This window comes from Lemur catta, chromosome 14, assembly GCF_020740605.2.
Source record: "Lemur catta isolate mLemCat1 chromosome 14, mLemCat1.pri, whole genome shotgun sequence".
In the NCBI taxonomy this organism is placed as follows: domain Eukaryota; kingdom Metazoa; phylum Chordata; class Mammalia; order Primates; family Lemuridae; genus Lemur; species Lemur catta.
Window position 1 is genome coordinate 18,897,015 of NC_059141.1, and position 23,669 is coordinate 18,920,683.

At 40.7% G+C, this 23,669-nt stretch overlaps 1 protein-coding gene across 6 annotated transcripts in view; it reads left to right on the forward strand.

The window, feature by feature from the left end:
• Positions 1-20,739, forward strand: part of SORCS1 (sortilin related VPS10 domain containing receptor 1) — a 459,027-nt gene extending 438,288 nt beyond the window's left edge. Inside the window, exons 24-28 of one of the 6 annotated variants that reach the window (XM_045568060.1) lie at positions 5,511-5,610; positions 15,175-15,280; positions 15,392-15,552; positions 16,962-17,023; positions 17,118-17,408. In XM_045568060.1, the coding sequence (XP_045424016.1) occupies positions 5,511-5,610; positions 15,175-15,280; positions 15,392-15,552; positions 16,962-16,993 (399 nt within the window). In that variant the 3' untranslated portion in view covers positions 16,994-17,023; positions 17,118-17,408. Of the gene's footprint in view, positions 1-5,510; positions 5,611-15,174; positions 15,281-15,391; positions 15,553-16,961; positions 17,024-17,048 lie in introns of all 6 variants that reach the window. The other 5 variants (XM_045568059.1, XM_045568058.1, XM_045568061.1 and 2 more) reach the window with 5 other exon arrangements.
• Positions 20,740-23,669: the final 2,930 nt, after the last annotated feature.

Consider the following 23,669-nt stretch of genomic DNA (forward strand, 5'->3'; position numbering starts at 1 on the left):
CAGAAGGAGGCAGAAGCTTAAAGCTGGTGGTGGGGAAACCAAGGGAGAGAAGTATTTATGGCCCATTTGCTTCTTCCATACATCATCTGGGAAACTTCTCAAGCACTTCAATCAAGCTAATTCTTTTGTGCTAAGAAGGAGTGGGATTGGGTGAGCTAGTGTTAACTAGAACTCAGTATTTGTCTCCCTTGCTTCCCCATTATTTTTAATCCAGAAATCATGTTGTGTGAATTGGGAAAGATGTTCCTCTGTTGAAGACAAAAGGAATATTCCTCAACTGCTAGTTGAAGAGACCTTAGTAATGTGACAGGAGCAGGATTGACCAACTGAGTTAGCTTCGAGGTCATCCCAGGCAAGGCTCTCTTTAAACATGGCACCAGAATGCTGTGTATGTTCAGTAGGATTTGCAAGTTTCCTACCAACTTTGGAATAAGCATTGATATAGCTTTCCCATTGATAAATTTACCAAAGCCCATTTTGAATCTATATTTTCATCTCATACCATTTCTTTGGGCTATGTGTTTTATACATTTATGAAGGACATGCTCTCTTGTCCTTAAAAACTCTTTTTTGTGTTTCAAGCATTGCCACTTTCATTCTAATAATCGGAGAGTGTGTTTTCCTGTATTGGTTTCATTAAAAATTGTTTAGATACTGAATGTGTTCTTTATGTTGCAACCATCTATATTGTTAACTGAATATTTCCAGTCCACTGCCCCTTCTGGGTACACCATAGAGTAGTACCCATGAGTCTCTCCTGGTTGAGCAGAACTGCAGGACTTATTCAGGACAGTTGATTGGGAGTAGAAGTGATCTGTGTCACTTCCAAGCTAAAGTATTCAAATACTAGTTCTACAACTTAAGAGCTCTTTTCCCTCCCACGGTGTATGTGTGAATGGAAATGTTTGAGTTGGCTGCTCTACCAGCCTGTGTCCCTGTGTGACCTACTTGTAGTGGATATGACATGTGAACAGGTATGCCTTTGTTAATTCAAGCCCTTGAGAATTTAGAATTGTTACCTTAGCCTACCCTAGTTGATTTTGGCTGCTACGCTCATCTTCAACCTTTGTCAAGAAGATGAAAAGGAGAGGTGGTGTTTCTTCTGTAGCAGGTCCTTTTCACAACATCCTTTTGATGGTAGCCTTGCTAGTATTTGTATTGAGTCTCCACTGCCCTTTTAAGTGGTAGTTTAAGTTGTGTGCTGCATTTGAATCAAAGGTGGTATATTCCACTGAATAGGCAGATACCAGTAATAATACGTTGTTTCTTTGGTCACGATTGTTTAGCTGAAGTAGAATAGAAAACACACAGTGCAAGAGGCCAGCAGAAGAGGGGTGACTGTTTTTTTTTTTTTTTTTTTTTTTTTTGAGACAGAGTCTCACTTTGTTGCCCGGGCTAGAGTGAGTGCCATGGCGTCAGCCTAGCTCACAGCAACCTCAGACTCCTGGGCTTAAGCGATCCTACTGCCTCAGCCTCCCGAGTAGCTGGGACTACAGGCATGAGCCACCATGCCCGGCTAATTTTTTTGTATATATATTTTTAGTTGGCCAGATAATTTCTTTCTATTTTTAGTAGAGACAGGGTCTCACTCTTGCTCAGGCTGGTCTCGAACTCCTGACCTCGAGCGATCCACCCGCCTCGGCCTCCCAGAGCTAGGATTACAGGCGTGAGCCACCGCGCCCGGCCGAGGGGTGACTGTTTAAAGGATAAATGAAATTTGTTGAGACAACACACTTGCCACCAGACAGAAAAAAATAAATAAATTCGACTTGCTTCAGCAGGTCCAGACTCCCAGCAATCACACATTATTTCACTTGAGTCTTTATCAGGCAAGTGTTTGTTCTTCTCACTTAGGCTATTGCTATACTTTTCTGTAGATTGCAGTTTATTCTGCCTTCCTATCCCCAAACCCTCCCAAACATTACCAATTATATTACCTGGTGAACAGAACGTGGCCATCCTGAGGATAGTGTGAGAAATTGCCTATTCCTGTAGCCCATATTGGTCATTGAACATCAGAGCTGGTGTTTTCAATGGTGTGTTGCACAGATGAATGAGAGAGGGAAGCATAATGAATGAAATGCTGCGTTTTTCCCATCTCCTAAACCCACTCTGCCAGACGTCTCCCCACATACCTTTTGCCATCTCTCTATTTGTCAACCGGTTCAAGTAAAATGTTTTCAGTGGAAATGCTCTAGGATTAGGAGTCAAACAAAGCTCTAGTCTAGTCTCAACTTTGCAAATATTAACTGGGTAAACTTTGGTATTTCCTTTAAGCTCCATGTTCCTTTCCATGGAGACACAGCAGTAACACCTAAGCTATGCTGTGTTAGAACAAATAGAAAGAAATAAGCAACTCTACCAAAATAACGTTCAATGCATATATAATATGCTTTAAAATGTATATAACCACTCATGATCTGAGGAAAATAATACAGGATAAAGACTTCTGCAAGTGGCATGGAAATGATTTAAAATACTGTGAAAATCTGTCAACAGTTTCATACTCATTTATTTGAGCAGAAAAGTACATGGTTCTAATTGAGATTCTTCTTGTATGCAATGTAACTCTCATTTGGTTTTGTTTCTTATACGTATTTTTTTTCCTCAAAGCTTATGTTCATTGTTGAATGTCCTTTGTTGCAAGTTAAATACATGAAACATACTTCCTGTTAGCAGATTATTTTTGCATTTTCTGCTTAATTTTGTAAATGATACAGATCGAGCCACTGAAGTGATGGTATAATAGGAAGTTAATTATTTTCACAAGAGACTCTCCCAGAAATTATACATTAGAAGCATGTTGTTCTGATGAACTCTATTTTCTGGTTTAGTGATTTATATCTCTCATTTCAAGAAAAAATTCTCAGGCATAAGAAATATCACTTCACCTGATTGAAAGTGGAAAGTCTTTTTTTTTTATTTCAGCATATCACAGGGGTACAAATGTTTAGGTTACATATATTGCCTTTGCCCCACCCAAGTCAGAGCTTTAAGTGTGTCTATACCCCAGACAGTGCACACCACACACAGTAGGTGTGAATATACCCATCCCCTCCACCCCTCTCCCACCTGCCCAACACTCGATGAATGTTATTACTATATGTGCACATAAATGTTGATCAGTTAATACCAATTTGATGGTGGGTACATGTGGTGCTTGTTTTTCCATTCTTGTGACACTTCACTTAGTAGAAGGGGCTCCAGCTCTATCCAGGATAATACAAGAGGTGCTAGATCACCATTGTTTTTTGTGGCTGAATAGAACTCCATGACATACATATACCACATTTTATTAATCCAGTCAGGTGTTGATGGGCACTTGGATTGTTTCCACATCTTTGCAATAATGAACTGTGCTGCTATAAACATTCTAGCAGAGAATGTCTGAGAGAGGAACACATATACTGCTGGTGGGACTGCAAACTAGTACAACTTATATAGAAAGTAATATGGAGACACCTAAAAGAGCTAAAAGTGGACTTACCATTTGATCCAGCAATCCCATTACTGGGCATCTACCCAAAGGAAAAAAAGAAAGTGGAAAGTTTTTCGCTTACAAGTACATACTTCCCTTTGTTCCATGTGATAGATTCTGCAAAACAGTCCAATTCCTTAATTGCTTCTGACAAGTCTTTCATATTTGAATTAAAATATTTTTTCTGGCTGGGCACAGGTGCTCATGCCTGTAATCCTAGCATTCTGGGAGGCTGAGACGGAAGGATCACTTGAGCTCAGGAGTTTGAGACTAGCCTGAGCAAAAGCGAGACCCCATCTCTACTAAAAATAGAAAAATTGGCTGGTAGTGGTGGCACGTGCCTGTAATCCCAGCTACTTGGGAGGCGGAGGCAGGAGGATTGCTTAAGGCCAGGAATTTGAGGTTGTAGTGAGCTATGATGACAGCCACTGTACTCTAGCCCAGGTGACAGAATAAGACTCTGTCTCAAAAAAAATAAAATAAAATAAAATAAAATAAAAAATATTCTGCAATGTGTGTGTGTGTGTGTGTGTGTGTGTGTGTGTGTGTGTGTGTGTTTCATAGCCAAAATCTTTGTGATAGATTTCTACTCAAAAAAAAAATCTGTGGTCAGATTCCTATAAAAACCCTACCAATTGGATGGTAAGAATAAGATAGAAAAGGAACTTGCTAGAGAATACAGAGGAAAACTATTCTATGGATTCTGTGCTAGAAATCTACTTCTGTAAATGTGGACCATTCTGGAAGATTCTCAGTGCCCAAGAAAAGGAGTAGTCAAATATAGAGAATAAAGTTGTTTTCAACATAGTTTTATCACAGTCTTATTTTTCTGCATCATTTTGAAAGGACATTTGACAGGCTGAGCTTGCACTGGATCCCAGATGCTCAACCACAGGACACTGGTGGTCATCCCGTGTTCCTGCTGTTCAGCAAAGATGTTTATCTGCTCCACACTTTAGTTTCATTTCCAATCAGGGGCTTCTGCAAGGGACTGTCTGCTTCAAGACTATGTCATCAGGCCCTGAATTAGTAAAGGGATCAAAGGTATCCTAGTGACAACTCAGTGGAGTAAATGAAACTCAACAAATAGAAAAGGAAGAAAAATAAGAACTGAATTGGCAGAATGATGGTCAGAAAGCGTCTAATTAGACTAAATAACATGTTGAATCAATATTAAATTAATGATTAGAATATTAAAAATAAGGCAAGGAGACCCAATAAAAATAATAGGAATATAGTTATCTCCAGTAGCTTCAGAAATTCCTCAAAAGCATAAGGGAAACAGCAAATTGAGCTGGGTTTTCTACTTTAAACAGATGAACAGAGTTTTACATCACCTACATAACTTTACCTTAATACTGTTTCTACCCAAATCAGGTTATTTGCCCCATGCTTAGGGTTAAATATTGCCTAGTTCAGAATTCTATGAGTCTGTCCAGTACATGAGTCAGCCTGTGAAGCAGTTTACTTAATACCCATAAGCATGAAATAAATATTGGCAATTCATTACTTAAGTTGTAGCTACACTTGGTTCTAACTGTATATTATTTTAGCAGAACTATATTTACCATTTAATAAATATTCATAAAGTACTTATTCTGTGAAAGCTGCAGGGTATGGTTTGTGGAAGGGGATGGAAGTAAAATAAATGTATATGAATCTCACCAGAATGTGTGAATTGTACATGTCTACTTCTTTTAAGTCCTTATGCATAACAAATGGTCTCTCAAAAAACTGGGGAAACTTTGAAAAGATAATGCAGTATAATTTATTAAGAGTAAAATTATTTGACTTACTAATAGTTTTTCTCCTATTTTGTATCCACTAGGATATAAAGTCAGGTCATGAATAAAAAATAATTATATCTGCATATTCTGGAATAGAAAATTCAAAATCATGTAAAACTCCTTTATATAATTCACAGATATAATACTGCAATGCCTTGATGAACATAGTAAATATTTCTCAGCATATTCGTTTATAATCAGTATGACAATTTTGGTTGCACTAATTATGACGTTTCTTTTTTCAGATATCAGAATTACTGATCCAGAAGCTCAATCAAAACTCAGTACACTTTGAGCTGAAGCCAGGGGTGCAAGTCTTTGTCCACGCAGCCCACTTAACAGCAGGTCGGTTTCCATGTCCCTGGGTTCTGGCTAGTGGTTCTGGCAAAGGGGAACCCCAATCTGTGTTTCTCTCATCATAACAAGGTTAGACGGTGCCACTGCTAATCAGAAATCGGGCATCAGATCTTGGTTGTGTAATTCCAGACCTAATCAGTGGGCATTATTGAGCTCTCTGTCATAGTTGGCTCAGCAAGTAGAGTAGATATAGGTCTATATGTGGATAATTGGCTCTAGTTGGAAGAGTAAAGGAAGATAATGTCAAGGGCTGACAGAATAACTAAGTCTTGGAAACTTTTGCTATATTGAGTTTGGCTATGCTTGTCATAGTAGTTTTAGGACTGAAAGAATCCAGTCTCTTTGGGCCAGACTTTTACCTACAAAAGACAAGGGTATGTCAAGACTGGCACCTTTCAACAATTGTGATGTAGAAGTAAGATACGTGAGAGGTGAGTTTCCTATTGGAGATTGCTCCTAAGTTAGCTCTAGCAACCTGATTAAAACAAAACAAAACAAAACAAAACAAAAAAACCAAAAAACTACTTGAACAGGGTGGTAGACTCTACATATACCAAAGACAGTGGAGGGAATTCTCCTCTCACACATGGGAAACTTGGCACTTTAGGTGGGGATCAGTGGATTGAGATGCTTGCCACAATTTCATTTATTAGGTTGAAATTAACACATTCATATTTGGATGGCTAGGATGAGAAGCAGGAGGAAGCCTGGGAAAAAGGAGAAACAATGGGGAAGAATATTTGAGAGTATTTGATTCAAAACTTCCACCCCAACTGTTTTTTCCTTCCCCTTATCCACCCTGCAGGCAGGGGAAAATAAAAATTCAAAAAAAAAAAAAAAAAAAGAACCACTGTCTGCAACATTTCATGTCTCATAAGCAGGATTGCTAATACCTTCCCAGGGACTGTTAGAGCATGCTGCTGCATTCCATTAATTGCTCGGCAGATGTTCAGCAGCCTTCTTTTAAAAATGTTTGAGACAGAGTATGTTGTTGGCGAGAGAGGCAATGCATAATTTGGTGTGTCTCCGAGGAAAAAGAACTGTCTCTTTTCAGGAATTTACTAGCCTCATTTTGGTTTTCAAATTCAGTTCCCTGTTTGCTCTTATGGGAACACAAGGAAAGCGTTTGCAGATACCTGAATGTCATCAGAGACTGGATTTTGTTTGTTTTCCCCAACACGTTCTGTTTGGGAATTCATTAACTTTGGTATCTAAGCTGAGCTAAACTTTGAACACCATCCTTGTTTAGGTCCTAGCCCTTCCTGTGCTTCTTGGTCTTTGTGCAAATCTTCTTGAGGGCCTAACCGTTCCTGACAGCTATGTTTCTGAAATTCTCTTTGCAGAAAGGAGTGATTTGAAATTGTGTGAGAATAAGTAGAGAATGGGAAGCATGTTCCAAGAAGGTTGAGGGAGGGCCATAACCTGAGTGGCTTCCTGTGGTTTTTAGTACCTGATGGCGGTGGGCATCCATGTTTACCAGACAAAGGCTGTGAAATTGTGAAACAACCCAAAGAGACTAGAAATCAGTCAGGCTGAGTATTAGACTGGAAGCACTAATGTCTTCACCAAAGTGCACCTTTGCTCATGCCATCCTGATTGGAATATTCCTCTCTACTTTTTCACCTATGTCCCTGAAGTCTATTTGTATTTTGAGGCTCAGCTCAATGCCAACATTTGCAGGACCTCTTTCCAGAGACCTTTGCCTGGGTAATGTCTTCCCATTGTCTGAAATCACATGGATTGTTCAATCTTTGTCTGTCTGATGATGCTCATTGATCATAAACATCATCATCATCATCATCACTCCTATTTAATTTCTTGTGGCGATGGTTCATCATATCTTTATATTTTCTCCATCTTTTACCTAGCAAAGAACTTGCACATATCAGGTGCTCAATAAATATTGTTTTTATAAGTAATTAGATGCATAATTAATTTATAACCCGCATAGATATATTCAGAATCCTGTTCCTCCAGTTAACCTTCAGATCCAATTTATCCAATTGTGAACCCATCTCGATGACATGCTACCTCGTATCAAACAACTGATGAGTGGAGCCTTGCATAAATTTATCCGATAAGTATCTAGTATAACTTATTCGCCCTTATTTTCCTGCTCTGGTCACTGGAAGGAGTGTTTTCAATATCAGAGCAGTTTCACTTTATGGCATAGCTCAGGGTCACACACCTTGTATTACACCATTCTCACTTTATAAAACCTTCCAGACCTTATTCACGTCTTTTGTGACATTTCCCTTGCCCTCCCTTTCTTCCTATGCATTTACCTTGACCTTTTGTATCGTATATTTTAAGAACTATGGTGTCATTTTAGGGAGAGTTTTTCTAGCAAGACTCTAGGAGGCTCTGAATCTAATGCAAACCATTTGATCTCTATTGTACTTGTAGAAGAACAAACCTGAGCCGTTAAGAAAATATCCCTAAAATGCCAACAGTTTTTCTCATTGCTCCTGGTAACTTGGAATTTACTCAAGGGCAGAGTCCATTTCAGATTTATCATCTTATTCTTCAAATGACGCTATGCCTTGCTTTGCAATTATTCCTTTAAACCTATGGTTTGTCAGGGGATATGAGATAAATTAGGACCCTCATTCACTCCACACTGGCTAAACCTGACGAATATTAGTTGCATGACTCTTTACTGATTCTACTTGAAGAGAATGAAAAATATTCCATGCAGAAGGTTCTATAAAGCTGAGCCTTAAGGTTGAATAGGCGATCACCAAAAGGAGAGCAAATAACCATTGCAGGTTGAGGGGCTGGAATTTGGTATCAAAGACACAGCAAGGTGACATTGTATGGTTTATATGTAAAATGATGGATCATCTGACATGGTTTGGGGCATCTAGATATGTACCCTCAAATATTCACAATTGGTGTATTTACCAAAGGTAAAATTATCAGCAGAGAGAGAGGGATAAAGTTCAGGAAAAGAAAATATACTGGTGTATTACAGACTTTGTTGTCCCTTGCCCATATGTGTTAATGAGGAAGTTTTTTATTAATGTAGGCTTGAGAAGATAAAGTATAATAGACATGAGAAAGGGAAAAACAGGCCAATGAAAGGATTTTTTTTTTTAATAATAGGTTTGGGCAATAGTGCATAATCTTTTCTCCTCTTAACACAGTATTTACAAATAGAAATTTTCAACCCAAGTGGCAAGAGATGATAATTTATTTGACAGAGATGGAGACCTAGGAGGAGTCTCTTTTTTTGGTTGTCAAAGAAGATAAATTTGGTGGTTCCTGTTGCATTGGATGTCATAAAACATGTAAGTGAAAAACTCCATCAAGAAGCTGGAAGTGAGGGAGTTTAGGTGAGAAAACGAGGACCAGACTATACAGGAAACTATGGGCTTTTATTTATCACCTCTTAGAAGATCCACAGGTGAGGAGAATCTGCTGACAGGTGATAAGTTCAAGTTAAAGCACTAAATGCTGGTGCAACTCTTTCAAGCCGCATCAAAGTCTGTCTCTTTGAAGACCCATGGTCATTAGTAAATTTGGTCCGTTATATTTGGTGGGGCTGGGGGGTGGGGGAGTGGGCAGTGGGTTTAAAACTTGTTGTTTCTTCTAAGACAGATTAGATAAGGTTCCACATGAGGATAGAAGGTAAGGAGAGAGCAAGCAAGGGGCAACATGGCATTTTATTTGAGAACAAAAAAGACTAGATTAATCCATATGAAATTGCAAACAACAACCCTTTTGCATTTCATAAGAGTTATTATATTTACTGGGCAAATGAACTGCAATTGGGTCAGACTTGTGCACAGATGAACTAGAAGAGCAGGAATTGACTGGTTCTCTCAAACTATTTGAGGTCAAAGAAACCCTGTCCTCTGGCTGGAGAAACTCTTTACAATCTAGGGTTGGAGATCTCTTCTACAAAGCAGTTTTCTCAAACCTGACTCTACATTGCTGTTAACCTAGGAAGCTTCATAAAATAGAGATTTTCCAGGCCTCACCTGCACCCAGTGAGGAATCCCAGAGGGACCCTAGAAGCCAGGAATCTTCATTTTTAGGAAGTTCCCCAAATGGTGTTCATGCAGTTTCAATAATCACGATTAGGGAGCCTTTCTCAGACAGAAATCCATCTGCATGACAAGGAAAGGTGAATGAATGACTATCTCCAGTAATAAATCTGATTTACAGCTCAGGGCATCCACTAGAACAGAGACATGAATTACATAAGAAGGGCTTATGATATTAAGCATAGGAGGAAATTAGTAATAAACATTAAGATGTAATGATTTCTTGGCATATTTAGAGCCAATCTGATTGGCAGAATGAGTAGATAACAATAGGAATAAGGGGGAAAAATGAAACATGCCTCTGAATCTAGTATATACTGTATCTGTAATCTAGATGAATGGCCGAGACCAGCCAGGAGCTGTGGTCATGAAGCAGTTGAAAAGTGATTAAACTGTGAATTAGAATCTTAGTGGCAAATGTAACTGAACATCCATGAGTCTTATGAGAGTTAAATAAATGATGTTAATATTATTTACATGCTATTCATGTGCTGGTGTGAGCAGAAAATGATACAGACACATCTCACTATATTTCTGCACATATTTCAGAATCAAGTGCTACTCTACCCTTAACTTTCCAGTTGAGTCACCGTTCATCTGGAGATTTTAAAAAACATGATTTTAAAAAAAAGGTGAAAGACTAAAATTTATCAAAGAAAGATCCTCAAATCTCGGGTTAAATTTTAAAAATGAAAAAAAAAAAATGCACAGGAACATTGCTACCCATCCCTCCTGTCTGTCAGTTGTCTTTTTTAAGTTGCCACGTTTAGGGATACTGTCCTTTTTCAAGGGTATGTGTAGGTTTTTTAATAAAACTGTTATCTTGTGTGATCTTGGCCTTCATGGTTGATGCTGACTGGTTTAATTTCTTTTGCAGGTATAATAAAAAGATACTATCACAGAGATATTAGAAAATTAATATTTGCAGGCTTCAGTTGCTACTGCTGGATATGTTATGAGTAAATTTGGGAGGGGATAAGAAACTCAAAACTTCAGCCTAGGTCATGATACATCCTAAATTCTGCCCTCCGGTCACAGGGCAGAGACTTTTCACTTGAAGGCAGAATTATCATTAGTCAGGAAGTTTTAGAAACTAAACAATATAATCTAAGCCACATTATAGATGCAGATGCCAAATAGTGGTGGAACTCTGAACTGTAGAGTGAAATAAATTGTTGCAATAACATTTTCCATCTGGGGATAAAATTAGTACTAGTGAAATTCTTCCACAACTAATAAATTTATTTGTCTCTTTGGCTTCTGATTGTCCTATAATCTACACAGTAATCATTTGCAAATCTTTTGTGAGTAAAGTCTTTTGTGGTGGCATGTTTCCTTCCTTCTATTTTTCCCCAAAATAAATAATTTTTTTCTCTTCAAGTAAGTAGGTTACTTTGCAGATACATAGACCCTGTGGTTTTTGACAGTCATTAAATCATTATGGTGTTATGTAAAGCAATAAAGGGTTCCAAGAGTTCTTAGCCCATAAGTGGCAGAGCCAAGATCTGATTCCAAAAAGGGATCATATCACTTATCCCCAAATGTGGATTTTGAGTTTACTTTCACACAACTATGACCATTTATTTAGTACTTACTGCATGTCAATCACTTTCCACAAGAAGATTGTTGTTTTTACTGTAAGCATTCCTATAACTATAATCAACCCAGGTCTTCATGAATAAAATACGATAATTCAATGCATTTCCTGGTTCCTGAAATGATGTTTTTATTGTTTTATGTTTAGTTCAAAATATTAAGTGGGTACAAATATTTTTGATTACATGGATTGCTTTTGTAATGCTTGAGGCACAGCTATAAATGCACCCATCACCGAAATACTGTCCATAGTACCTGTTAGGTAGGTTTTTGCCCCTCCCTTTTTGCCCCCTCCTCCTGCTTGATTTCCACTGAGTTTTACTTCCCTCTGTGCACATGTGTGCTCATCAGTTAGTTCCACTTTAATAGTGAGTACATGTAGTGTTTGTTTTTCCATTCTTGAGATACTTCACTTACGATTATGGTCTCCAGTCCCATTCAAATTGTTGCAAAAGGCATTAATTCATCCCTTCTTATGGCTGAGTAGTACTTCATGGTATACATATACCACCTTTTATTAATCCACTCATAAACCGATGGGCACTTGTGCTGATTCTGCATCTTTGCAATTGTGAATTATGCTGCAATAAACATTCGAGTGCAGGTGTCTTTTTGATAAAATTACTTCTTTTCCTTTGAGTAGATACCCTGTAGTGGGATTGCTGGATTGATTGCTGGTCTCCTTTTAGTTCTTTGAGGAATTTTAGAAACAATGTGTGCCAGCACCCAGGCTTAGAAATGATGAGTCACTTGGAGGATGGCTTCTCTCCGTGCTTTGCTTTGTGAATAACGGCATGAATAATGGCAAGAAACGGCTCAGCACTTTTCCCCACACACCAACCTTGTTTAAGCTGCAGTTGGAGAGGGATTAATTTATGCTAATTCCACATAACAAGCTAAAGCCCATTTATCACAAGTTTCCATTCCTCAGCAAAACACACACTAATGTACCTAAGTGTTGGGCAAACTCAGCTATGCAGCTGCTGTTGTGTGGAGCAGTAAGAGGCCCGTGTATGTTCAGGCGCAGATCAGCAAGCAGAAGCCACCCGTGAAACGCGGAGGGCAGTGGCGCTCAGTCTCCCCGCTGCCACCGCTTCTGGCTTCCCTGCCTCTGGAAAGTGACTAAGTGATGCAGAGGAGGGGAGGGGAATAGATCACACACACTTCAGAACTCAGGATGCTGAAGCCCATTTTCCCAAAATAGTATGCTTATATGCTAATTACTTAACAGTGTTGATGCTGCTTGTTTACGAATGATGACTGGAGTGTGAATGACTTAGAATGAAAGATTGAGTCTTGTGATAGGGAGAGATAAGAGCACGGAAAAAGAAGGGAGAAAAGTCCAGAGAGTGTGTGTGTGTGTGTGTGTGTGTGTGTATGTGTGTATGCATATGCACATTTGCTTTCTGTTACTGAGAGCCTAGCTGAAGTAATTTGCTCTCTTAACTTTCCATTTATTTCAAATGCCCAACCTTTTAAGTAAGCTCAGTATTCTTCTTAGTCACTCTATACCACTGATATTCTGGTTATGCTGAAAGACCACTTAGCTAGGAGTGAAAAGTTTAGCTTTATTTATGCCTCTCACCATCTATGGCCCCTCTCTGGACCTCCATTTGTTCCCTGTCAAATTAATGGTTTGCATTAGAAGATTTCCTTTAAGATATGGAGAGAGAGAGAGAGAGAGAGAGAGAGAGAGAGAGAGAGAGAGGGAGGGAGAGAGATAGCTTTTAGAGTTATGATATCTGAGATTTGCTTCAAAATAGTCCAGTGCTTGGAAGTTGGGGATTGGATGGGGATAGAGATAAAATAAGATTGGCTTTTGGTTGCTAGCTGTTGAAACTGGGGGAGGGGCGGGTACGTGAGGCTTCATTCTTTATTCTCTCTCCCTCTCTCTCCCTCCTTTATATGTGCACACATTCATATGCACACATGTATATATACATATACACACATAAATATACACTTACACATATATCTGTACATATACCTGTCTTTCAAGATTAAGAGTATATGATTTATGATTCTAACTGCTCCTTTTAAAACTTAATATTTTAACTTGTGCCACTTATTAATTTTCTTCTTGTGCTTTAGTCTTAGCTTTAATCCTCATCCTCAGAAATATCTTTTTAAGTTTCCGATATCTCCCTCTGAAATTACCCGATGAGAACTTCACTGTTCTTATCTGTTTAATGGGGGTCACAGTCCCACCTTCCATTTGTGAAAATTAATTGTGATAATGTGTGTGACAAATGGAAGGTGTTCTCCTCCCCTGATGACATCCTACCAATTGCAGTGCGAGTTCTGAAGTATTTCTGGACTTCTTTGCTGTTGGCACTGAGAGCTTTATTTTCTAATTCCAACTTAGAGGAAATTTGCCTTGTTGTTCTACTGCAGTGGGACCACACTCATCTTCTCATGCACAAACTCAAACACTCCCACTTCTCAGCTAAAATGCAGCTTGGCTTACAGGGGAGTGAAAATATTGGGGGTGGGGTTCCTTACATTTGGTACCTCCCTAAAGCCGATTCTCCTAAAATGACTATTTTCTGAGAAAGATGACTTGGCTTTCATATTTCACCAAAACTATGTGGGTATGCAGAGTATGCTTTCAGTGATGTTGCTGAGTGGCTGGGATGTAATCCTACACAAGCAGACAGGGCAGATGCAGCCGAGAGTCTTGCCAAAGGTCATCAGTATTATAGTCACTTGTTCTTGAACTTTTTGCCTGGATGAACAAGAACGTTGCCCTCTCAGCTCTCAACAGAGAAAAGCTATGGAAAGTGGTGCTAAAAGGTCACCTGCATTTCTGGATCTCAGGCTTTGCTTAAATTGATGGAAGGTAAAGGTCAGCATCCCGGCTTCGTGTGGCTTGTCTTTTACGCTTGAACTATGCTATATTTGCAAAATGTCAGTTTTTAAGAAGGAAGAAATTAATTGCAAACAAAGTCATTACAAGTACAACAGGTTTGACCGTGAGTTGGAGGTGGAGAGAGATGTTTTCCACAACAGCCCTTTAAGGGGAAACCCAGAGAGGGAGACTCTTTTATGGATGCAGAGGCTTCTGTTTTGTCTGAGAGGAGAACTCATGGCATTTGAGAGGCTGGAGCTTCGTGGTGTGGGCTGTCAGGGCTTTGGGACATTGTGGAGACAACCAGATTGCGCATCCCTGCCCCAGTATCAGAATAGCTGCCCTTGTAAAGTATGCACGTAGCCATCAGTTTTCCGTGTGCAAAAGTATAAGCATGCTCCATCACTTTGCCGTTCTCTCTCTCACATATGACAACTTTCAAATTCTTTTTCTTACGTGACACCTGCTGGAGTAGGAGTGAGAGGGGTTGGTTAATTCACAAAAATATTCTGTTGGTGGTTTTATTGGTAATCTGTTTTGTTTAGTGGGCAAAACTTACAGAGTATAGGAAAATATGAGAATAATAATAATATTAGCGAAGTAGAAATAAAAACTAATCCTTAGAGGACTTAATAGGTACCCCACACTTTTCTGAGTGCTTTACCTACGTTAGTTCTTTTAATCTGCCTAACAACTGTATGGGATATGCACTGTTTTTTTTTTAATCTTACCATATAAGGCACATTAAGATGAGGTAACTTGCCCGAGATCACACAGCAGCAAGTGGGCTTGAATCCGGGGCTTGAATCCAAGCAGTCTGGCCCCAGGGTCTGTGCTTTTTATCACCCCACTGCAGTGCTGGGACAGGCCAGCTGGGCCATTCTGGGGGTGTGGCAGGCTCAGATGCGTCCCTTGTTGGTCACCTGACATGCGTCTCGCGTGTACACCCCACGTGGTTTTCCGGGACTCGCTGTGCCTGTGAGTGAACCCCTTGATCCTCTCACGGAGTCTCACCTGCCCAAGTGTCTGCTCATGACCGTGCCTTGTTTCCTCTCCCAGCGCCACTGGTGGACCTCACTCCAGCCCACAGTGGATCCGCCATGCTGATGCTGCTCTCGGTGGTGTTTGTGGGACTGGCGGTGTTCGTCATCTACAAGTTTAAAAGGTGCGTGTCCCTCCATCCGTGTCTCCCCTCCCTCTTCCCTCCCCCTGACAGGTTCAGAAGCACGCGGCCCCGTGATGTGCAGAGCAGTGATGGTTTCTGTTAATGTTTTAGGAAGATCCCGGGGATTAATGTTTATGCCCAGATGCAGAATGAGAAAGAACAAGAGATGATCAGTCCAGTCAGTCACTCTGAAAGCAGGCCCAATATCCCTCAGACTGAACTAAGGAGGCCTGGCCAGCTTATAGATGAGAAGGTGGAATCACAGCTCATAGGTAAATGATTCCTTAGCCATCGGCTGTTCAGCCTGAGTAGGCAACAGCTGACTCTCTCCCTAACCCCTTTCTGGCTTGACATAACCACTTTCTTCTGCTCTAACACCCCTAAGAGAAATAGCTAAGATGCCTCTATCCCTGCTTCTTTCCATCAGGATGAAAAAAAATTTTCTTGCACCTATCTAGTTTTTTTCTCTCATTAGTTTATTCCTCTTTTTGCAAAAACTCTCCCTAAAACATTGGGCTTCAAATGATCATGGGCAAAGAGCAAAGCAATGGCTCTAACAGTACACAAGAAGGAAAGGCCTCAGGGGCTGGGGCTGGTGGACCCAAAGGCCAGGCCAGGTTTGAGGGACAGGGCGTGTATTGATGAAAACCAAACATGGCGGCCTCCAGCAGATGCAGCTCCAAGGAGGGCAAACTGCTCCGGAACACTAGTATAGGAGCAGTATGATGGGAGTGGCCAGCCTGACAAACCCGGGAAATTCATCTAGAAACCTTCCCTCCAAAAATATGGGACCCGAGAACTTGAGAACAAGAGGCATAAAGTTTAAAGAACGTCCAGGGAGTGGGGCATCCTGAGAGAGAGCAATGGAGGGTTAGGCTGTTACAGAGCAGATTGGCAGATTTCTTCCTCTTTTTTGACTGTCCCTTACCAGAAGTCTTAAAATGGACTTCATCCTATTGCAATAGAGCTCTCCCTGCCTGTGAAGTAAGCATGGGACTCCAACAGCTGGGTGTAGAGAGTCTGAAGTTCACTTGCTAAGCTCTACTACTTGTTGTAGAAGAAATTTTCTAGGTAGTTAGACAAACCCAGGCAGCCACCATCAGTGATGCATTTCTCTCCTTGGTTCCTCCTGTCTGTTGGCATCAGGAATGGAAGCTGTAAATGTTTCCATCTAGATCCTGCATTGCTGACTAAGAGGGATAAATTATTATATGACCATTCATGCTTCACTCTAAAGTAATAATGCCAAACCACCTAGAAGGCCTTTACATAAAATTTTTAATGTTACTTGGGAAAAAATGAGTAGGTAAATGGAAACATAGTCCTCTCTTTAAATGGATATGGGAAAGGCCTGTGGCTATATTAAGGGGAAATTTAAATGCAATGACTGGCTCGTATTGCAGATAATGACAACAACTGCAGCCATATCTGCTGTCCAATTTTCACAGTGCACTTTCTTTTATTCAGGGAGACAGGGTGATAAATGCATAACTGCTTTGGGTTAAAAAGTAAAAAGGCTTTTCTGTCTCCAAGACCAGAGAAGCATTCACCCTGTCTATTCACTTTTAAAGGATCTAAGTGCATTTTTTGGGGGGGTCATTTGGTTTTTGGTCCCATTTCCACAGGGTAAGAAGCACAGCTTCTGTTTGCTTTATTAAAGTAGCAATTCCTCCTTTACCAGGAACATATGGCAGCACGTTGCAAAGTCTCTGACACCTTTCCATTTCCAGTGTCATTAAATGAGTAAGTGTTACACGTTTTCTCTTAGGAGAGTAGCTTTACCCTCCCCTCCCTCCCCTTCTACTCAACCTGGTGACTCATCTCTCCGATTGCAAAGAGCAAGACACGCCAGTCCACCTTCAACGCCAAAGGGATCTGCTGCCGCACAATTTGCAATTTAAGGAAAACCCCCAAAGGCTACAGGCGACCTGCTGATCAGGAAAGAAATTCGCTCTTGTCAAGTGCATCATCCTTCATGACCACTAACTTTATGTTTTTTTTTTTTTTTCCTTTCCTTTGTTGTTCTGTTTCCTATTTTGCCAGGAAGTATTTCCATAGTTGCTGAGAATCAAAGCACAAAAGAAATCCCTACCTATGTAAATGTTTGAATGGAGGACGCCAGTAAAAACAAAAACAAAAACAAAACAACAAAAAATAAAAAAAAAAAAACAATCAAAATCCAAACAAACAAACAAACACTCACTGCATCGGGACTTTTTAATTCTTCAGACACAGACAACAAGGGTTTTTAGCTTTAAGCCTGTGCATGTGGACAATACTTTGAGAACATGTCTGGAGGGGCAGTGTACACAGGTGCTCTATTTTAATGGAAAACACTCCCCTCCCCCTTTCTCCTTCTCTCTCTTTTTTCTGATCGGTCGTGTTTGTAGAAAATTCATAACGTATACAGGCCAAGGAAATCTGCATGTATTTTTGGAAATATTCTTGGCTCTAGATCTAACAGCTATTTTAGCACTCCAGGCTGATGGGTGGATTAGCCACCCCAGCTCCTTTCATAAAACACAAAGACATGCACAGGAGTTTGAAACCCTGAGCTGTTTCTCTGTTCCACTTTCCTTATGGTCATTTCCCCTTCTGAGTTAGCTGTGGTAGCTCTGTTGGTCATGAGTGGCCACAGGGCTGCTTTCTCCATTCTCTGTGGCCACCGGGACAAAGACGTGAGTTGAAGACCCATGTAAGCAGGTAGAAAAGGGAAGGAAGGGAAGCAGGGAGGCAAAGCATGTCAGGAATGGGCCTGTTTTTCCTGTTCATCTCTTCCCACCAGGACTGACTGCTTCCCTTACAGCTCTTCCTACTCCTGCCTCAACTTATGTAGAAAACGGAACCCCATTAGTTTATCCATTGTCTTCGCCTTCCCGTCTGTTTGCCATCCATGCGTGGCCATGATCTATTGATGTCTCTGAATCTCTTCTTTCCAATCCCCAATTTATCCTTCAGCTGCTCCCAATTTTTCTTCCCAAATATATTGCTAGATTCTGGACATTAACCCTGATGTTTCCTAAATACTGGCCTAGCCTCTGCCAACCCTGCCTCCCACCACTCACAAATTTCTGATCCCTTTGTTAGTTTTGTACACTCCCGAGCATGCCAGCTTCTGTGCACACTGACCCAGCTGCGTCCTGCACAGCAGGGTTCAGTTTCATGTATCCTTTGTCTCTTCCTCTAGAATCCGCCTTTTCCAAATTTCCCTGCCTTTTCCCACCTGGAAACATATGATGTGTGTGAAAGAGTTGATATATGCAAAGCAATTCAAACCTGGCCATGTACTTTGGAAAAGAAAGCATACAGATGAATAATGGTGTTCTCACACCTTGACAAAAAAAAAAAAAAAAAAAATCTCATGTGGTCTGATTCCAGAAGGTTCTTGTGAGAAATGTTTTGAATGTGTGACTATGTTGCAGGGCAATTTCTTCCTGTGATGGTTGCTGTTACCCAATATTTCCTCTCTCACAGCAGAATAGACGTATCTGTGAAATAAAACTGATTTTAACCAGAAGGAAAAGCAGGTTAATGGAATCAATGTGTAAAAGTGTCAAAAAGTCTTAGAGAACATATGGAGGTCTCGGCTTACATTAGGATGCGAATTTGATTAATTGAAGTGATCCTAGTGATTTCACATGTGTGCTCTCTGATCTCTGAGTATCACAGTATCATTAAAGGGAAAACAAGTTAGTATAAAGGGGAAAAGTTTGCCGATTAGCAAACTGGATTGGCTCAAAGCAAATGGACTCAAAGTACAAAGAAATCCCAGGTTTCCCAGGGCTATGATGACAAAAGGCCCACAGAAGGAAGGAAACAGAAGCCTGATCAGTTACGGACTGGCTAAAGCCCGCTCTAAATTAGAGGAGAAGGCAGTTCTGAAAACCACTGGGAGAGCTCAGCCTCCTTCTTGGCTGTGCCCACAAGCCCACAAGCCAACCACAGGGTATAGCAGGGCCCTGGTGGTAACAGGGGTGTCCTAAAGATCCTGATGACTCCTCCCTTACATAGCTCAGGCAAAGAAAGATGAGCAAAGCTGCGGTCAGGAGTTAATTAAGCAGAAATTTTTATGGTTAAGGATGTGCCACGTGAATCTGGGAAATGGATTATGCCTGAGGCAGCCACCTACTTGTAGAACTCAATTGATCCCCAACCTGCCAGGCTTCCTATCTCACAGGAAACATCCTCATTGATCCTCTTCAGTTGGAGCCTCCTAGATTTAATCTGGAAGACAAAGTCTTTGAAAATCAAAAGAGGCTCGCTCAAACCGGCACAGGGAGTCCTTGGAGTTGCACTTCACTTCATTTTAATTAGAAAATTATGGAAAAAAAAGGAATAACACTCTTAATCTAGCACAGTGCCTTGCCTAGAGTAGTAATATGAAGATTATTTGTTGAAGAAATAAATGAAGGAAAAGACACAGGGAAGAATGGGCTGCAAATCCTAATTAAAAATAAAGGTGGACAGGAGATGCCTGGCATTTTGGAAAGTGATCAAAGATGGCCAGCTATAGATTCAGCATCTTCAGTGTCCATATGTGCCTCTCCTCAAAGCTCCCTCCCACGTGTAGAAGATAAATGAGGCAAGAAGGTACTGCTCAGAGGGGATCTCGTTGTTCTTATGACCTTGGCCAGTGATTCTCAAAGTGTGGTACCCAGACCAGCAGTATCAGCATCACCTGGGGCTTGTTAGAAATGCAGATTCTGGATCCATACCCCATACCTACTGAATAGAAACTTAGAGGATGCGTAGTGTGTTCTCTATTGCTAGGGGGCAGTGGGCCCAGCAAACCATTTTAACAAGCCCTCCAGCTGACTGTGATGCATGCTGAAGTTTGAGAACCACTGTACCCAGCCATTCCAGCTAAATCCCAAAGGGAAGGCAGTAATGAGAGCCTACAAATGGGAGGGACCCAAGTGCCTACCTACTCGCTGATAGCAAGTGCAAACACAAGGAGTTTGGTGGGCTTAAGGTCAGAGGAGTGTGTGGGGAGGGATTTATGTGGAAGGTGAGATTCAGGGCAAGCTAAAAATCTAATATTGCAACATTTTCCAAAATCCCAGAAGGCAAACTGTGCATGCTCTACCCTGAACTACCCAACCAACATTTTCTCCCTTGCCTTATTTTTAATTGGATTCACTGTCCAAAATGCAGAGGTTTGCTTTGCTTTTCTTCAGAAGTTCCAAACAGCAACTTTGAGAGCAATGGGGTGCTTGGCAGCTGTTCTGTGTTTTCCAGGATTCCAACTGAGCATTGAAATCCCTCATTTGCCAACTTATTTTTATAGGAAGCCAATTTAAAAAAAAAAATGAAAGTTTTCTTATAGTATTGGAACTACTTCTAATTTTAAAATGACTTTTTTGATGTATTTTTTTGTTAAATACTATGTAGTGTAATGTATAATTGCTATTGTTTATTGCTTTTACAATCATATTTATTAAACAGATAATGTCTCTAAAGTCTTTGCCTCAAGCTCTTTCTTTATCCCAAACCCTTGGTGTTCAGTCCCGATACAGAAGTGATGCAGCCACAGGATTTAGTAGAGGCAATTGCATGAAAGCATAGTAAACACCACAGGCTCGAGGTTTTTGTTTGTTAACTAAGTAGAATACAGTCTACGACCCGAATACTACCAGCATTTCAATTAACTGTACAATGTCTGTTACTTTATTTTATTTAAAAATCACTCCAGGCTATAATTCCAGCACTTTGGGAAGATCACTTGTGGCCAGGAGTGTGAGACTTGCCTGGGCAACATAGCAAAACCCCATTTCTACAAAAAAAAAAAAAAAAATTAAAAATTAGCTAGCATGGAGGCACACACCTGTAGTCCCAGCAACTCAGGAGGCCGACACAAGAGGATCACTTGAGCCTAGGAGTCTGGAGTTGCAGTGAGCCATGAATACACCACTGCACTCCAGCTGGGGTGACAGAGACCCTATCTCTAAAAAAGAAAGAAAAGAAATCACTCCAAACTGGTTATTTTGGAATGAATAACATGTTCATTACTTCATTATTACTAGCTCCAAATTAGATATTTTTAATGGGGAACACACTCATTCAGATTTTTTCAGAACCTTGTGGTTACCAAAGAACCAAAGCTGCATGTAATGAACTTAAACTTGGGGATTGGTAGAGGCTCTGATAATAGAGTGAAAACAGCTGTGGACCTGGAGTCAGGAGAGGGGATTTCTCCCTCTGGCTATGCCAGCTGTGAGGCCTTGTGCAAATCACCCTAACACACAAAAGCGTTAGTGTCTTCGTGGATGTACTTCGGAGGAAGAAGATCCCTTTCAGCTCTGGTGTTCTGAGTGGGTGAGTCATTCCCAAAGTCCCAAATACTTGTTTAAAGTTAGCTGGAGATGAAGAGGCAGGCTAGATCCAAATCTTTTCAGCCGTGTGGCTTGCCTACATAAACGGCATCCCTCCTTGGGCATTGTTTGGTGCTTGATTTGTGCTGGTGCAAAACCCTCCTTATCCTTCCTGAAGACCGGCCAGACTCAGAACGGGGTGGACTCATTAGCACAGTCTCAGCATGCACGTGAATTTCAGTTGTTTCTAGGTTGTTTTGAATCTTTCCTTTCTCACAGGCCAAATCCTTCAAGCCTTCATCTCTTTCCAGGCCAGAACCCACGCAGCTCTCCCCAGTCTGGGGCAGTTTATCTCCCGTGTCAGTCAGGGTTCAGTCAGGCAAATGGAAGCGGCCTAAGATACTTCAAACAGAGGAGATTTAATATGAGGAATTTATTGCGTGAGTAATGGAAGAGCAACATACCAAGTAGGAGCAGGTGAGGCAACCCTAAGATCAGACTCACGGGAAGCCTCTGACTTCCCTGGGCTGGAGGGACACAGGTATTACTAGCGCCTTGGATCCAGGACCACCAGGAGGAAGCTGCAGTCACAGAGGACGTGTCTAGCAGGAGCTGGAGCCTTGGAGGAGACACCACTATTGTGGTTGATGCTGCCCAAGCAGACGAGACATGGGGAGGTGGCTTTTCCTGGCTTTGGTCCTCTCATCTCCTGCCCGTGCCTCCCACTGCCCAAACCCCTCCATAAGCCATTGGGCAGTGGAGCGTGGGAAATGTCACTTACTGAAATACAAAGTAGAGCAGGGGAGGGGTGGAGAATGGATTTGAAAGAGCACAGGCAGGTGACTGGCACAGCACCCCTTTCAGGGTCAGCCCACATCAAATCCAGCCGATCTCCCCAAACCCAAAGACGCTTATTAAATGGCAGCTGCCTCTTTCTCTGTGACTTTTCTCCCTCACATGTTTCCCTTTAAACAACACATATTTAGAAGTTATGTTTATCTGTGGCACCTGATGTCTTTCTCGTGGAATTCTGGGGAGAATCTTTATTTTATCTTGTCATTTCATTCCTTCAGCCATTAGGGGGCACTAGATAAATGTTTGCTGGAACTCAATCCTTGATTTTCAGTTTAGTATTGTGAGCAAGTCCATTTTATTTAGCAATGATCTCTGAGATGGCTTCATGGGTCTGACTTGCCTAACCCAACGAACACCTCTAATTATATGTTCAATTGTTGTTTGTCAAGAATCAACACATCCCTGCCCTTCTTCTCTGTTAACACTCAAGCTGCTATATTCCAGAAGCTATTCTTAGACCTTAATTTAAGTGAAATAATTGCAGTTTAGGGAAAAAAAAAAAAAAACCTGGCTAGAAAGTAGCAAAAAAACCAAAGGCTTAAGTTTGGTTTCTGAATCATTGTAAAATTTATTTATCTGTTTCCCAAGGAGTTCATAGCATTTTGAAAATGCATGTTAGGCTGCTGCTTGCATAGTAGGGGAATCCCAAAATAATTCCAGATGGACGTATGCAAGGGACTGGCTGTTATAAAGTTTTCATGTTAAACACAGGAAAAAGGATCTGTGGTTTACAGAATACAGATATTTATTGATCCATATGTGGTAGACACAGCTTTATGTGGTGGGAATACAATTGTAAACAAGGCAGTTAAAATGTCTCCCTTTATGAAATAGATAGTCTAATAGGAACAAGGAACAAATAATATAATTTAATGTAACATAGACAATGCTATCATATATATATTTCAAAATACTGAAATGTAAAAATTAATTAAACCAGGATAGGTGGCAGAGTGACCCGGTGTGGGACTGGGAGAGGGAGGAGTTGGTCCCCAGAAAAAAAAGAAAAAATCTAGATGCTGAGGATAAACTTCTCTAGGATCTGAAGGCTGAAAAGGAACCAGCCATTTAGAGACACATGTCCCAATGTGATCAAAGTTAACTTTAGAACAACTTTACCCAGAAAACAAACAATTTTGAACCTACAATTAGACATGCTTCTTCGTTTAAGGGAAAATAGCTCTTACATTGTACATGCACAGGGTTTGCCCCAGAGATCATAT